Raw genomic sequence first — 15542 nt, 5'->3', positions numbered from 1 at the left:
CTTTTCCTTTTTACCTTCCTTACTGGATTGTGTGAGTAGTTGCATATGTTAGCTAATGGGTGGAAGTTTTTTGAAATCTCAGTCACACTTAGACAAATAGGGATGGTAATGATCTGGAGGGCCAGCAGAGTACATCTCCAGCTGTTAGTGATCTTACCCTTCTCCCATCCTCAGCAGGTAGAAGGAGGATTCACTCAGAAGCCTGGTTTCCCAAAACGAGGCCAGAAGCGGAAAAATAGTTACGAGCTGAACTTCCCAGAGGGGGATGGCCGCCGACGCCGGGTACTCTCCAGGGGCCGAGAGAGCCCAGCAGTGCCTCGGTACTCAGAAGAAGGGCTGTCTCCCTCGAAGCGGCGGCGATTCTCCATGCGGAACCACCACAGTGATCTCACGTTTTGCGAGTGAGTTGAATGAATTCTGGATACAACTGGCTCTGCCTTTGCCAGAGTAAGGGCTGAGGGGGTCAGTGAATTTGCTTCCTGAGATGCAGCCATCCCTTTCCCTTTAATGACAGGATTATCTTGATGGAGATGGAGTCCCATGACGCAGCTTGGCCATTCCTGGAGCCCGTGAACCCACGTTTGGTGAGCGGGTACCGGCGCATCATCAAAAACCCAATGGATTTTTCCACCATGCGGGAGCGGCTGCTCCGGGGAGGGTAGGTAGACATTAATATGTCTCCTGGCTCTTGGGTTGCTTCTGTGACTCTCCCATACCCTCCACCTCATAGCTCTGCCTCCCCCCTGCCCAGGTACACCAGCTCAGAGGAGTTTGCAGCGGATGCACTCCTGGTCTTTGACAACTGCCAGACCTTCAATGAGGATGACTCAGAAGTGGGCAAGGCTGGGCACATCATGCGCCGCTTCTTCGAGAGCCGCTGGGAGGAGTTTTATCAGGGAAAGCAGGCCAATCTGTGAGGCAAGGGAGGTGGGGAGTCGCCTTGTGGCATCTCCCCCTGCCCTCCAAACAAAAAAACCCTGCCATTCTCACCTGCTGATGCTGCCCTGGGTCCAGACTCAAGTCAGAGATCTCAGCCTGATTTTTGACCTTACCCTTGGCAGCACCCTACATCCTCTTATCCCTACCTATACCCTTTTTCCCTTTTCCTCTTCTTGCTCCTCAAATAAGAGGGGCAGAGATGAGGTCCTTCTGGACTGAAAGCCAAAAAAAGAAAGAAAGAAAGAATTTTTCCTTTCTGTTGTATTTCCTAATTTAAAATGATAAGGAGGAAAGAAGTCCCTGCTTACTTACTCCTCCCAGCTTCTTCTCCTTCCCTGTACGTGCCCCAGCATTCTGGGGCTATTTAACAATAGCAATAGTTCTAGTGAATGTGTGAAACCGAGAAACACTCTGTACTGTGTGTGGACCCGCAGTGACGGCCAGTAAAGTGGACTTAACTCCTAAGTGTGTCGAGCCGGACACCGGGCCCTGAACATGCTGCTTCCATGTTCAGTCCCTTCCCTGCTTCTCACTTTCTCAATTTTTCCTTTCCCCTCCTTGCCCTATTTTAAGATTTTCTCTCATCCAATAATGTAAAACTATTGTGTACGGGTTCCTCTACCCTTTTCTCTTCCCCTCCCCCCCAGATCTTTTTTCCCCTCAAAGGAAAAAGAAGTTCAGAAGTCCCTGTCTTTCTTTCTGTCTTCAATAGCTATCCCTCTGTAATGTTGGATACTCCTCACATGCTGAGTTTCTAGCCTTTTTTTGAAACTCAGTAGCTGGGGAGAGGGCCGGGAGGCACCCTGGACCCTGGGCCTTCCAGCCTCCTTCCCTTAACCTAAACCTCCCTCTTGGGAACTCCTCAGGGACAACTACTGCTGAGTTTGGGCGCACTCCCAAGATGGAGGCCAGGTAGCAATCAGCTGGCCTCAGAGAGAGGTGTGTGTGTGTCTGTGTGTCTGTGTGTGTGCGTCTGTGGTGGGGAGAGTGTGTGTGAGGGAGTGGGAGAGGGGGAGGGAGGGAGGATGCTGTGATTGTGCCCCTGTGCTGTTTGATGGCATCCAGTGTCCCCAGGTATCTGTTTTTTATTCCCACCTTCCCTAGTGTTTCAAACCGTCACATTTTTGTCCTTGGGAAACCACAGGAGCAGTTTTTCTGGGTACAAGGCTCTATCTCCTCTCTCCCAGGCATTTCTGTTCCAGCCTCTTCAAACTGTGCAATCTTTCAGCAGGAACTCCCTCTCCTTTCAATGGCTTTGAGTCTTAAGCTTTTGTAGGGAGAGGGGTAGAACTGGACCTTTTCCTAACCCCATGAGCTTCTGTGGGTTTAGTTGTGCTTTTCTTCCCTTACCTACTTCATACCTGGGACCCTTCCCCAGCAGCAGCAGAGACCCCCAGAGCACAAGAGAGTAGGGAAGAGGGGTTCTGGGTCCACCACTGCCCTCCATGTGACTATGCCCAAGTTAAGCCCCAGTATGTGAGAGGAAAGCTGCTAACTCCCAGCTACAGCCATGGGCCCCTGCCCCCCTGCTTTCCTGCTCAGCAGAGCCCCTCCCATCAGAGATTACGGGTACTTGCACTGGGGAGGTGGCTGCTGGCCGGCCCAAGCAGAGAGCTGAGGCGTCCAAGAAATGTTCCATTGGTGGGGGAGGGGGTGCCAGGCGAGGTGGAGCATTCCTTGTACTTCTGGCAGCACTGGATAGCCACTGAAGGGGGTGAGGGGCGGTGTGGGGAGGTCCTGGGGCAGCCCCTCTCTTATTCCTTTATGCCCCCCTTCTCCCCCATGGCCTATTTCTAAAGTCGCCTTTTCTGTCAGATAAACCTCAAAACTTTTAATTTTATTTGTTTTTGTTTTTTTGGTTTTGTTTTTTTTTTTTTTTTTTGCTTTTAAGAGGTGGATTGAAGAATATTTGAATTGACTTTATATTATGCATAAATATTTATATTTTATCTAAATAACTGCGCTGTAACAAAGTTTGTTTAGTCAAACATTTGGAACTGTTATAGTTGGGGGCTTTTCTTTTTTCCCCATGGCAGTTTTCCCTGGTATAAAATGTACTAGATTAATTTTATTGTTGGAGGTGGGGTGGACAGGGGAGTGAAATCTCCATGTTCCTTCTTTGTGTTCCTCTCCCAGCTCCATCTCTTTTCCCTAGGGACCAGGCACTCTTAAGGTGGGGTGGAGTCCTAGCCTCAGTTTGAAGAAGTTGGGGCTGAAAGGGGGGTGGGGGTAGGGCATGATCAAAGGGGCCACTTCTCATGTTTCTTTCTTCATCTTCACCGCCCCTTGAGCTAGGTGGATTTTCTCTTCTTGACAAATAAGAGTATTTGGTAGGGAAGGCAGGTTAAAAAATAATAAAACCCACCCCCTGCCCTTTTGTTTCCCCTCCCTCTATCAGTCTGGTAACAGGAAGAAACCACACCATCAACACCAACAAGTTTCCATGTTCCTTTTACAAGAAAAGGGACTTGACTTTTTATATAACCAAATGTGGTGTTTTAGTGACTTTTTGATAATGTACAGTTTTTTGTGAATTTAAATTTATTTCTTTCTATATTTTTAGGACCAATCTCATTTTTAATAAGGTTTAAAAAAGAAAAAAAAAAGGTCTAGAGAAAAAAAAAAACTCCTGTTTTTGCCATGTGATGTTCCACAAGTGCAGCTGTAGAAAAGTGCTTGTCAGTTGAAATAAAAACCACATTTGATAGAGATTCAAAAGACTCTTTGTGTATTTATCTTCCTTTTAACATAGGTTCTCACACTTGCTTAGGGGAAGACTGGGTAGTAGGATGAGTATGACTTGTCTGGTATAGGAGATAGCTGGCAGGGAGAGAAACATTGCTTCTAAACTTAAAGGTTTATCCCTAAACCTCCAGGCTTGGCCCTTCCTGTACAACAGGCATCCATGGCAGAATTTCTGCTCATGTGGATGGAACAGGTCTTAGTGCTCCCGGCACCTTAGCAAAGAGCCATTCAGAGTGCCTACTTCTTGCCTTGTGTGACACCAGAGTAGCAGATACGGGCCCATCACCAACTCCCAACTTCTGCCCACAGATAAAACACCAGGAGGTAGACTTCGTGTTTTATTTCAAAACAAAAGTTGAAATAAGACAAAATGGAGCTATACCAAGTTGTAGGGAAGGAACATGAAAATACCAAGGGTCAGAAAAGAATAGAAGGGTAGGTACCACTGGCATAGAGAAGAAAAAGTATAAAATTAGAAGCTTCTGGATAAAAAAAAATGTACAAAATGTGAGTATAAATTAAATATTTCCTGTTCAAGATGACAAGTGCACGTAAGAAAGCACTCACCACTCGAAAAATGTGCACCAGTAACGGCGTGAGGAGTTTCTTTACTTATGCTGGGAAATCTTACCACCCTCCAGGGACGACATAAGGTGCAGGGACCCCAGCTTCCAGCCCTATAAAAATCAGACTCCCTCTTTGGTACTTGCTTACCTTCTCAGCTATATGGCAGCCACTGGCCAACTCTCTTAATCTTTAAGTTCTAAGGTAGGCGCCCATGGCAGTGTTCCTTGGGGTGGCTCCCAAGCATTAGTTACCATCCCAGGCAATCATTCATGGCCTCCCCCTCACCCCAAGTCTACTACAGTGAGACCTAAATGAAGAATTCACACTCTTCTCAGGGGAGTAATGAACAAAAAGTCCCAAAGATGACACCCCAGAAGTGAGATTACCAAAAGTAATCTCCATTTGATCATGAACCCTTTCTAGCCCGCTCATGAAGGGAAAGACAGAGTAAAGCAAAGAGGTAAACTGGATGCCTGTGCCCTTGCTGAACCGTGAAATTGTGAGGTAGATGTGTCATAAGGACAAAAGTTCTGGTACAGGTTTGAAGTAGCTATGGCAGAAAGAGCGATGGGCAATGGGCAAGAGGGCACCTAACTTTCTCACGAGCAGTCATGTGGGGAGCACCCCTGCTGAGGTCAGCAAAGATCGGAAGGGTGACAGCTCACAGCCCAACCTTGGTGGCTGAAGGAAGACCCTCCTTAAAAAAGTGGGAGATGAAAGATGAGTAAATACGAGGGCTCTTCCTCATGCTTGGCAGGTAGAACAGAAATCAAGTAGTTGTTTTTTTTTTTTTTTTTTAAAGATTTTATTTATTTATTTGACAGAGAGAGATACAAGTAGGCAGAGAGGCAGGCAGAGAGAATGAGAGGGAAGCAGGCTCCCCGCCGAGCAGAGAGCCCGATGCGGGGCTCAATCCCAGGACCCTGAGATCATGACCTGAGCCGAAGGCAGCGGCTTAAACCACTGAGCCACCCAGGCGCCCTTTTTTTTTTTTTTTTTTAAGTAGTTGGTTTAAGGAGGACTCGGTGTGAGCAGGCACAAATTGAACACCTAGCCCTTACACATCGGCTTTCATAACTGGTACCCTCGTCTCTGACGCTGGTTCAGCAGAGCCTGAGGACAAGTTTAGACCTGATCACTGACCTCAGTTTATTGCCACTGGTTAAGATCCAAGTATTCCTTGGAGGGTGTAGTGCTGCTGCTCTCCCGGGAGGTGGAGCACGTGCGCAACAGAGCAGCCATGATTCCTTCTCCCCCGACCCCTAAAGACTAAACTGGCAGAGATCCCTGCAACATTCCCATTCAGCTCCGCCTCTCAAGTACCTCCCGGTGCAAAATGACAACCCACAATTTGGTCAGCACTGAAGGAGCAGGGAGTGAGCCCCGCTGGCACCAACGGGGTGAATGAACTCACTGCCCAGTAAGTAAAGAAAGAGGAATGGAGCTGGGCTGAGGTGGCCCAAGCCAGGAAGGGCTGGAAGAGCAGCAAGTCTAGTCTTCACCCTCCAGGAGTGTCACGTCCTCCTGCCGCCTCTACCTATGTATTACTGCCAAGGGCTCTTGCCTCTTCAGAGCTACCAGGCTTCCCAGTCTTGGCAGCTCTTCAAATTCTTTGGTTAACAACAGTCTTAAAAAACAACATCTCTCCTTATCATCATTCCCACATCTTCCTTACCCTCTACCCACACCCTCCTCCAAAAAAATCTAATCAGCCTAGGGTTTGAAAATCATCTCAGAGCGTGAAGGAACAGTAAGAACACTGACCTGAGATGGGGCAGCAGGCTCTGAGCCTCGGAAAGGATTAGATCATTGGAGGAAGGGACTCTAACATACTTTGACTGGAAACAGAAAAACAAGTATTTTAAGAGTGTAACAAGCATCTGTAATGGGTGGGGGTGATATGTGACGTGCAGACAGTACGATCTTGGCTCCATGAAGACAATCAAGAAACCGCTAAGCACAGCATCTCAAGAGCCCCTCCCCAGGCCCCCTACACATCCCCTGGCACTATTGCCACCAGTGGGCTATTTCTTGAGAGAAAAAGCATCCTTCATTCCTTTCTCCCCTTTCCCCAATCACTCCCTCATGCTAGCAACTAACTGTTAGACATGAGCTAACAACTAGGGAGAAAACATGAGCATACCCCCCAAAAAACTAAAAGAAGTTCTACAGTGCCATTAACAACCACTAAATTGTGTCCCATGCCCTAATCTGCCCAAATCAGAAACACTCAACAGAACCCTTAGGTAGATTCACATGAGAAGAACACACAAAAGTTAATTCTTACTTAAAACAAAACAGAGCAAAATCCTGGCCATTTGAACATTTAAAAAAAAATAGGATCAAGAGTTCTGGGGGAAAAAAAATAAGTTTCAGGGAAAAAAAAGTTCTGGGAGGCAAAGGAGAGGCAACTGTCACATGAACACATGAACAATAATTTCCACACTGAGAGGCCCCCACCCGGCTAAACCGCCCACCCAGCAAGGCTCCTCCAAACTAGCAATCAAATGAACAGGATTCTGCATTTGTTTTCTTCTTCAAGGTCACTATGCTGTACTTTCCTGGGGCTGAAACCAGAGCCACTTGCCCAGCCACACCCTTCTAGAAAGTGACGGAATTTAGGGCTGCTTTACAAGGGAAAAGCCCTTCCTGAGGTTGGAAGTGCCCATGAGAAAATGAATAGTGGGAATTCTGTCCTTCACTCTTGATACCCTACCGGTACCCACCTCCCCTACCTCCAGGATTGTACAAAAGGGCAGTCTACAGGCCGGGAACATGGGACTCTCACTTCAGGGGTGGGTGGAAGTGGGGGGAAAGCTGGCTGCTAGCTCTACGTCCAATAACTGCTACCTCAGCTTCTTGTCCCTCCGGATCCTCTCCCTCCTCTCCTGACAGCCAGCCTCCCCCACACCCGTTTCTCCATTGTCTCTTTTTGGCTCTCTGCCCGTCTGGTGAAAAGCACCTGACCTTGAAGTGCAGGGGAGCAGGACTGCCAGGGCTCCAGGGAGGGATTGGAAGAGGACAGCTGCAGGGTCCCTGCACTTCCAGGAGATGGGCGAAGGCTTCCTCCTGTCTCCACCTTCACAGCGTCAGGGCTCGAAGGGGGAGGTGGAGGAGGAGTTGAAGAGCAAAATACAGGTTTTTTTTTTTTTTTTTTTAGATTTTATTTATTTGACACAGAGAGAGATCACAAGTAGGCAGAGAGGCAGGCAGAGAGAGAGGAGGAAGCAGGCTCCCTGCGGAGCAGAGAGCCCGATGTGGGGCTCGATCCCAGGACCCTGAGATCATGACCCGAGCCGAAGGCAGTGGCTTAATCCACTGAGCCACCCAGGCGCCCCCAAAATACAGGTTTTAAAGGATTGCTGACCTTGTAAATAACAAGATGGGGTTTATTGCCCTTTACTGTCCTAGCTCCCTGTTAGCCTTCCACAAGAAGGAACATTATTTTTGATGTCCTGTTTCCCTGGAAAAGGCATCCAAACACATCAGGGGAGAGCAGGCTGTGTCGGCCAGTTACAGAGAGCTCCACTCCTTCCCACCCTGGCACAGCACACAACACAGAACAGTCCCCACACCTTGACCCCACTGTATGTGCGTGCATGTGTGCGCGTGTGCCTGTGGCTCGGGCACCACAGCACAAGCCTTTCTAGGACAGCTTGCGCAGTATGCAGAGGTATCCAAGGTCAAAGCCTGGGGAAAATTCAAGGACCCCAGTCCTGTCTCTCTCAACCAGTTACACCGAGTATTAAAAGGCACTGCGCATCCAGGGTTAGGGTGGGAATTTACCAAGTCCTCTGGCACCAGAGGACTAACAAAACTATCTACATCAAGGTTTCATAGCCTTGGCACCACCGACATTTGGAGCCAAATAATTCTCTAGGGGGACAGGGGCGGGGGTTGGGGCTGTCCTGTGCACCTGCAGGATGGTTGGCAGCATCCTTGCTGCTCCGCCAGCCACTAGATGCCAGCAGCGCACAGCCCTCAGCCCCTAGCAAGGCCATCAAAAAAAAACGCCTCTGGAGATTTCCAAGTGGCCTCTAGGGGACAAAACCACCTTCCTGAGAACCACTGGTCTAGATGAAGCAGCTCTTCCACAGTGCTGAAAGAACCTGAGTGAATTCGGCGCGGCCATAACTGCAAAGGCTCCTCTGAGCACAGCAACGTGAGAGGGGGAAGACAGGGGCCCTAGGACCCAGGGCAGGAAAGGAGATCCTCCAGGAAACAGGAAGGCGGGGATTCCTGAAAAGCTGTCGATGGAGAAGACACTTCCTCAGATGGTGCTGGCCTCAGTGGTGAGAAAAATTAGTCAGAAGTCAGAAAGTCCACCCTTCTGGAACTTGCCAGGGAAGACCTAATTTTCATCTAAATTTGGCTCAAGGATGGCTTCCAAAGACTGTGGGAGTGTCTCTTGAATGAAGTCTACAGCACAGCGCTGCTTCTTGAAGGCAAAGTCTGGTCTCTTCTCTCAGGATGTGACTAGGCAGAGGGAGGAAAAGCCACTTCCATTGCCTGCTTAGTGTTCTACATGTTCCTTGCCCAGCCCCCAAAACAGTCTATACAAAATTTCATTCAAAAAAGAAATTCACAGAATTAAAAACTAAAAAGGCAAAGTAGGCAGGCTCTGCTGTATAAGAAAAGAGAAAAAGAACAGTCTGGATGAGAGAAAGAAGGCATAAAATGTGTGAAGAAGAGATGGGATGTGTGAGCTAAGAGCTTTATAAAACAAAACTTGTAAAGTCTGTATATTCTCCTACACACACACACACACACACACACACACACGCACCCCAAAATAAGCCCATAACTAAACTCCACATAAGGGCCCACAGTAGGACTCCCTCATCAATGTTCTATCACTGCACTTTTTTTTAAAGAAATAACAAAAAATTTTAAAGCCTCCCCGGATAAATCCAATACATCAGAAACTGTTTTTCATAAAGATGAGAAGAAGCTCAAGGCACTATGTCTCTTCGGGATATGGAAAGAGTATATTGCAGTTAAAAACAAAATATAAAACTTTCTTTGCAAAAGAAAGAAAAAAGTTCTTTTGATCTCCTTGAATGCAGCACACACACAAAGTTACAGTCCCCCCCCAACAGCGGCTGCCCCAGGAATGGAGGCAGAAGCAGAGGGTGCGAGTGCAGAGATCTCTTTCTCCTGGACCAGGCCTGTGAAAAATGCTGTCCAAGTGTTAGTCCTTAGCAGGGCCCACAGCAGGGCTGATTGCAGCCCCCGGGAGTTCAGGAGCATCAGCCTTTCCAAGAGTCCATTTGTCCAGGCACGTCTCAGAGACATGGCGGGTTCGCTTCCAGACCACTGCAAAAGAGCAAATATCACAATAAAGCAAGTCAAATGAAAATTTTGGTTTCTCAGTGCATACAAAAAGTATGTTTACACTCTACTATAGACTATTAGGTGTGCAACAGTAGGTGTAAAAATATAATATGCAGACCTTAACTCAAAAATACTTCATTGCTGCACCAGGCTCTCTGCTCAACAGGGAGCCTGCTTCCCCGCTGCCCCCCCAGCTTCTCTGCCTGCTTATGTTCTCTCCTTCTCTGTCAAATAAATAAATAAAATCTTTAAAAAAATACTTCATTGCTAACACTGTTAACTCACTGATCACAGATCACCATAAAAATGTAGTAAAAAATTGACATTTCTTAAAAAAGATTTTATTTATCTGAGAGAGAGAGCAGGATCATGGGGCGGGACAGAGGCAGACGGAGAAGCAGGCTCCCAGCTGAGCAAGGGGCCCAATGCCGGGACTCGATCTCAGGACTCTGGGATCATAATGGTTAACCAAGTGAGCCACCCAGATGCCCCCAAATTTGACCTGTTTTGAGAATTACCCAAATGTGACACAGAGACACGAAGTGAGTAAATGCCAACAGCACTGACAGACTTGCTCAAAGCAGGGAAAGCAGGGTGGCCACAGACCTTCAATTTGTACAAAAAAGAAAAAAAGCAGTATTTGCAAAGCTCAGTAAAGCACAAGCAAAGGACGGATGCCTGTAGTCTGCAAAGATGGGGAGAAGAACCCTAAAGGAGGTGTAAACCAGAGGCTGGCTGCCTCCGTGGGGGGCTCTTACCGCTGCTACTTGTTGAACTGGAAAGAGTAGAGCCCGGGGTCTGAGGGAGCCTCCACCGGCACTTGAGTCTGCTGGCCGCTGCTCTCCTGCAGCACAGCCCAGGCAGGGGAGTCAAGCTGTGTGTTCCTTCGTTTTTTTTCCCACTCCGAGTGGAGTGTCCTTCCCGACCCACCCCATCCCCCACGCACACAGCATCACCTTCCTGCCACCCAGGGGCACCCTCGTCTCTTCCCGAGGCACGGTCAGTGCAGGCCGGCCTCAAGGAGCAAGGGCCTGGTCCAAGGACGCAGACGAGGTCCTCCTCTCCTACGTTCATCAGCATACCTACCAGCTGCCTGTAGCCCAGAAGCAGCAGCACTGGTAGAGGAAGATCTTCAAGGGGCGGAAGGGGGTGCGGGAGAGCTACCTCGGTTCATATTTCCTACCCTCCATGCAAAGAATCGGAGCTCTTACCTCGGCTGCAACACCGGAAGAAGGCGCGGGGGCGTACGGGGAGAGGTAAGCTCCGGGCACGGGGGCGGCCGCCGGCATGTACTAGAAGGAAACCCAGCCACAGGCTCAGAGCAGTGAGGGGACTCCTGGAGACATTTAAAGCACCCGGGAGCTCTAAAACTACGGATGCCTAGGTCTCATCCCCAGAGAGTCGAAGAGCTCTGTTCACAACTCCAGGGGGTTTTAAGTTGGGGGGGAGGGGCTTGGAGAAACGGCTGCCTCCGGGGCTTCCCTTCGTCCTCCGTCCTCCCTGGCCTCCTTAGGAGACCTAAGAGCAGCCTGCTGTGCACCCCCCAACCACGTTCTTCTTGTCGCCATGTTGGGAAGGATTTCTAGGAAATGTGTGTGAGCTCCTGGGTACACTGCTGTGTGGACAGAGTACTGTTTAGTTTCGTAGGTGCAGATCAGTTAAAAGGAGTGAGCCGGGAGCCGAATGGCTACGTTCTGCGACTCTCCTACTCTGCGTCTGAGTGTGCCTTCCAGGACGCGGACGCGACTGACACCCTTCATCACAGGCATCTCCACTGAAGAGCTCCGCACAGATACTCCTTGCTCCGTCAGAGTCTGGAGTCAGAAATGCCGCTTTACCGTGCCTGGGCTGCTGAGGGAGAGGTGCCCCAGCTGCTGGGTGAGGGGTCCCATCATGGAGGCAGGCTGGAGAGAAATGGGGTGATCCATCCCCGGCGGCAGAACAGAAGCCTGGAGGCAGCAACAAAGAACAGGGTTCGCTGGCAGCACCCAGCAGACCCGCAGTGAGTTCTGCCTCCCGGGGCCCCTGAAGACAAACATTTCAAAGTCCTGGGAGAGGACAGGTGAGAAGCAACCCAACTGCGCAACAGAAACAGGTGTTCTGCTCATCTAAGTGACAAACTGACAGGAGTTCAGGTCACACGGCTGGGTTGCACAAGGGACTGAGCCAGAGCTCACTCCCACATCATCTATCTCAGATTCCACTGTTTTTCTTTACATCACACCGCCCCTTTGGCTTCTGCCCACGCCGGGACACTCACTGGAGGCTGCACGAGGTACGACGGGGGGTGCATCCAGGAAGGGTTAGGTACTTGCAGAGGAGATGTCTGACTTACTCTCTAATGCAAACAAAAGACACAGACAAAAACAATAATTGCCTAGAAACTACTGTTTCTCCCAGTAACCTAATAATGTTCAGCAAAACCCGAAAAAGGTTGGAGTGCCCCATCACAAAATAGAAACACTAAGAATAAACTCTTTAAAAAATATTTGCAACCCGTACACGTTAACAAATAACCCAATTTTAAAATGGACAAAAGATAGGAATACACTGAAAAGAAATTAAAAAAAAAAAAAAAGATAGGAATAGCTTCTTCTCTAAGATACACAAATGGCCAATAAGCACACGAGAGAGGCTCGACATCACGAGTAACCAGGGAAAAGCAAATCACAACCATGATGAGATCACTTCACATCCACCAGGATGGCTGTAATTAAAGGGACAGAAGAGGGGCGACTGAATGGCTCAATGGGTTGTGTCTGACTCTTGATTTTGGCTCAGGTCATGCAGGGTCCGGGGATCAAGCCCTGCGTCAGACTCCTCGCTCATCAGGGAGTCTGCTAGAGATTCTCTCTCTTCCTCTTCCTCCCCCCAACTCTCTCCCTTTCCTTGCTCAAAAATAAATACATCTTAAAAAAAAAAAAAGGACAGAATAACAAATGTCATACACTGTGGGCAGGAATGTAAAATGGTACAGTGTGCCATATCCTCAAAAAGTTAGACACAGAGTTTCTGTGAAACCCAGCAAGTCCACTGGAGGTGTACACCCAAGAGAAGTCAAAACATGTGGGGACACAAAAATCGTACACAAATGTTCAAAGCAGCATTATTCTAATAGCCAAAAGGTGGAAACAACTCAAAAGGCCATCAACTACTAAGCGGAGAACAAACAGGTGTAGTCACACAGCAGCGGGAGACGGACTCAGTCCCGCTGTGTGCTACGACATGGATAAACCTTGAAAGCGTGCGGAATGAAAGCAGCCCGACCCCAGAGACATCCACTGCACACTTCCATTTACACAAAGTAGCCAGAGGACGTATCTCAGTGGGTGCCCCAGGGGTGGGGGTGAGGGAGAATGGGCAGTGATGGCTACTGGGTACACAGCTGCTTCCTGAGCTAATAGAAATGTTCTGGGATTAGATAATGGTGACAGCTACAGAACTTGGCAAAATATACTTGAAACTACTGACCTGGATACTTTAAGTAGATGAATTTTATGGTATGTGAATCATCTCAATTTTATTTATTTATTATTTTATTTATATGACAGAGAGCCAGAGTACATGCAGGGGGAGCAGTAGAGGGAGAGGGAGAGAGAGAAGCAGACCGCTGAGCAGGGAGCCTGATGTGGGACTTGATCCCAAGACCCTAGGATCATGACCCGAGCCCAAGGCAGACACATAACTGACTGAGCCACCCAGGCACCACGAGAAAAACATAGTTCTTGAAAAGTCAATTCTCAGGACATCTGGGTGGCTCAGTTGATTGACCATCTGACTCTTGATTTCAGCTCAGGTCATGATCCCAGGGTTGTGGGGTTACCACATTCAGTGCAAAGTCTGCTTGAGATTCTCTTTCTCTCTCTGCCCCTCTCCCCAACTAAAACAAATGAATCTCTAAAAAAAAAAGTCAATTCTCAAAAAAAAGTCACTTCTCTCAAACTAATACATAAATTTAATGTACTTCTAATTAAAATTGTCAGATTTCCAAAGTTAGATTAAATGGTCATAAATTTTATACAGAAGAATAAATGCCAAAAAAACAGCATCAAGTCTGAAAGAGTAGGTAAAAGGGTTTGTCTTATATAATGTTAGAAGATATTCTGAAAGCCACTGTGATCAAGTCAATGTATCACCGGAATAAGGACAGACACAATGAGCACTGGAGGAGCATCAAGGACACAAAAGCAAACCCTGGTATTTATTACAGGACAAAGGTGGCATTTTAACTCACCATTATTAATTAATTCACCATACTAATAATCCATTATTTCAAATACGATTTAATAATTTGGTGCTAGGACCACTGATTAACATTCTGAAAGAATTTTAAAAAAAATCCCTATCTGGTGCCAATACAAAAATAAATTCCTGATGATTACATACTTAAATTTTACTGTAAAATAATAAAATAAATCTTGGAGGCCATATGCATAATATAGGGACTGGAAAGACCTTTTTATTTTTTTTAAATAAATTTTTTATTTTACTTATTTATTTGAGAGAGAGACAGTGAGAGAGAGCATGAGATGGGAGAAGGTCAGAGGGAGAAGCAGACTCCCTGTGGAGCTGGAAGCCTGATGCGGGACTCCATCCTGGGACTCCAGGATCATGATCTGAGCCGAAGGCAGTCGCTTAACCAATTGAGCCACCCAGGTGTCCTGGGTGAATTCAATTAAAGAATTCAAAAGCTTTAGTGGAAAAACAGAAATGTTTAACTATATACAAATTTTAAACTTTTGTGGGGTTTTTTTGTTGGGGAAAACGAGTGATTCCCAAAGTGTGGTCCCGGGACAAGCAACAGGAATTAGCAGCAGCATCTGGAAATACAAATTCTTGCCTCCTAGCCTAGACTTACTGAGCCAGAAATTCTTTGTGTGGTGCCCAGTAATTTGGGTTTGATAAGCTTTCCAAGTGATTCTGATAGCTCAAGCTTGAGCACCAGCGCACAAAGTCAATGGACAAAAATTAAACCTGGGAAAAGACATTTGTAAGAAAGATAACATTCAGAAGATTAATACTTTAATAATATGGAAATGGTTTTTGTAAGTTGAGGGAAACGAATAACCAAACAGAAACATGGGCCGAGCGTATGAAGAGCCATCAGAGAAGAGCAAATCAAAATACGACAAACACACACAGACACGCTTCAACTCGGCTATAGTCAGGGAAGTGTGAATTAAAGTAACAATGCTCTTTACACCTGCTGAGATTTAAGGAAAAACTTGAAAAGACCACTGTCACTTATGGCTGGAGGGAAATGGGCCACTCAGACATCACTAGCAGAAATGTGAACTGACACGGCCTCTGCAAAAAGCGATGGGCAACACCTGCAAAACTCAATGGCCATATACTAGCCAACCTAGCAATCCCATCCTCGGACTCCAGCCCCCAGAAACACCAGTACTCATATCTAAGAAGGTAGACATGAAGATCTTTACATATGCGTGGTTTTGTTTCTGGGAATTTGAGTCCAAGGAATGAGACTGCGAGTTGAATAATATATGGACGGAAGTAGTATTTGTACCAGAAAAGCCCTGAAATCCAACTGAATGACCTTCACGGAGGTAGGGTTGAAGAATCCTGATCTCTCTGCCACACGAAATACAATGCAACTGTTAAAAAAAGAAATAATCAGGGGCGCCTGGGTGGCTCAGTGGGTTAAAGCCTCTGCCTTCGGCTCAGGTCATGATCCCAGGATCCTGGGATCGAGTCCCTCATCGGGCTCTCTGCTCAGCGGGTAGCCTGTTTCGCCTCCTCTCTTTCTGCCTGCCTCTCTGTCCACTTGTGATCTCTGTCTGTCAAATAAACAAATAAAAATCTTAAAAAAAAAAAAAAAGAATCAGAACAAAAAATCTCAACATTAGCTACATCAGAATCACCTGGAGGGCCTGCTAAAAAAACTCAGCTTGCTGGGGCAGGGGCGAGGATGGCGACGGGAGCACCAGCACATAGAA

The 15542-nt window shown here is 47.4% G+C and overlaps 2 protein-coding genes across 10 annotated transcripts in view; one reads left to right on the top strand and one right to left on the bottom strand.

Annotated features, from left to right (window-relative positions):
* BAZ2A (bromodomain adjacent to zinc finger domain 2A) overlaps window positions 1–3650 on the top strand; it is a 36950-nt gene extending 33300 nt beyond the window's left edge. For 5 of the 6 annotated variants that reach the window (XM_046012830.1, XM_046012825.1, XM_046012827.1 and 2 more), the window contains 3 exons: window positions 175–401; window positions 515–658; window positions 752–3650. In XM_046012830.1, coding sequence (XP_045868786.1) covers window positions 175–401; window positions 515–658; window positions 752–917 — 537 coding nt within the window. In that variant the 3' untranslated portion in view covers window positions 918–3650. The remainder of the gene's footprint in view (window positions 1–174; window positions 402–514; window positions 659–751) is intronic. The other variant, XM_046012829.1, reaches the window with a different exon arrangement.
* A 5570-nt stretch (window positions 3651–9220) lies between these two features.
* The window catches only part of RBMS2 (RNA binding motif single stranded interacting protein 2), a 96455-nt gene continuing 90133 nt past the window's right edge, over window positions 9221–15542 (bottom strand). For all 4 annotated transcript variants that reach the window (XM_046012831.1, XM_046012833.1, XM_046012832.1 and 1 more), the window contains 5 exons: window positions 11846–11923; window positions 11424–11534; window positions 10797–10877; window positions 10344–10429; window positions 9221–9567 (listed from right to left, as the gene is read on the bottom strand). In XM_046012831.1, coding sequence (XP_045868787.1) covers window positions 10349–10429; window positions 10797–10877; window positions 11424–11534; window positions 11846–11923 — 351 coding nt within the window. In that variant the 3' untranslated portion in view covers window positions 9221–9567; window positions 10344–10348. The remainder of the gene's footprint in view (window positions 9568–10343; window positions 10430–10796; window positions 10878–11423; window positions 11535–11845; window positions 11924–15542) is intronic.

The sequence above is a fragment of the Meles meles genome, chromosome 7 (genome assembly GCF_922984935.1).
Source record: "Meles meles chromosome 7, mMelMel3.1 paternal haplotype, whole genome shotgun sequence".
Taxonomy (NCBI): Eukaryota; Metazoa; Chordata; class Mammalia; order Carnivora; family Mustelidae; genus Meles; species Meles meles.
Note: the sequence above shows the minus strand (reverse complement) of the source record. Positions and strands in the feature narration are given on the sequence as shown.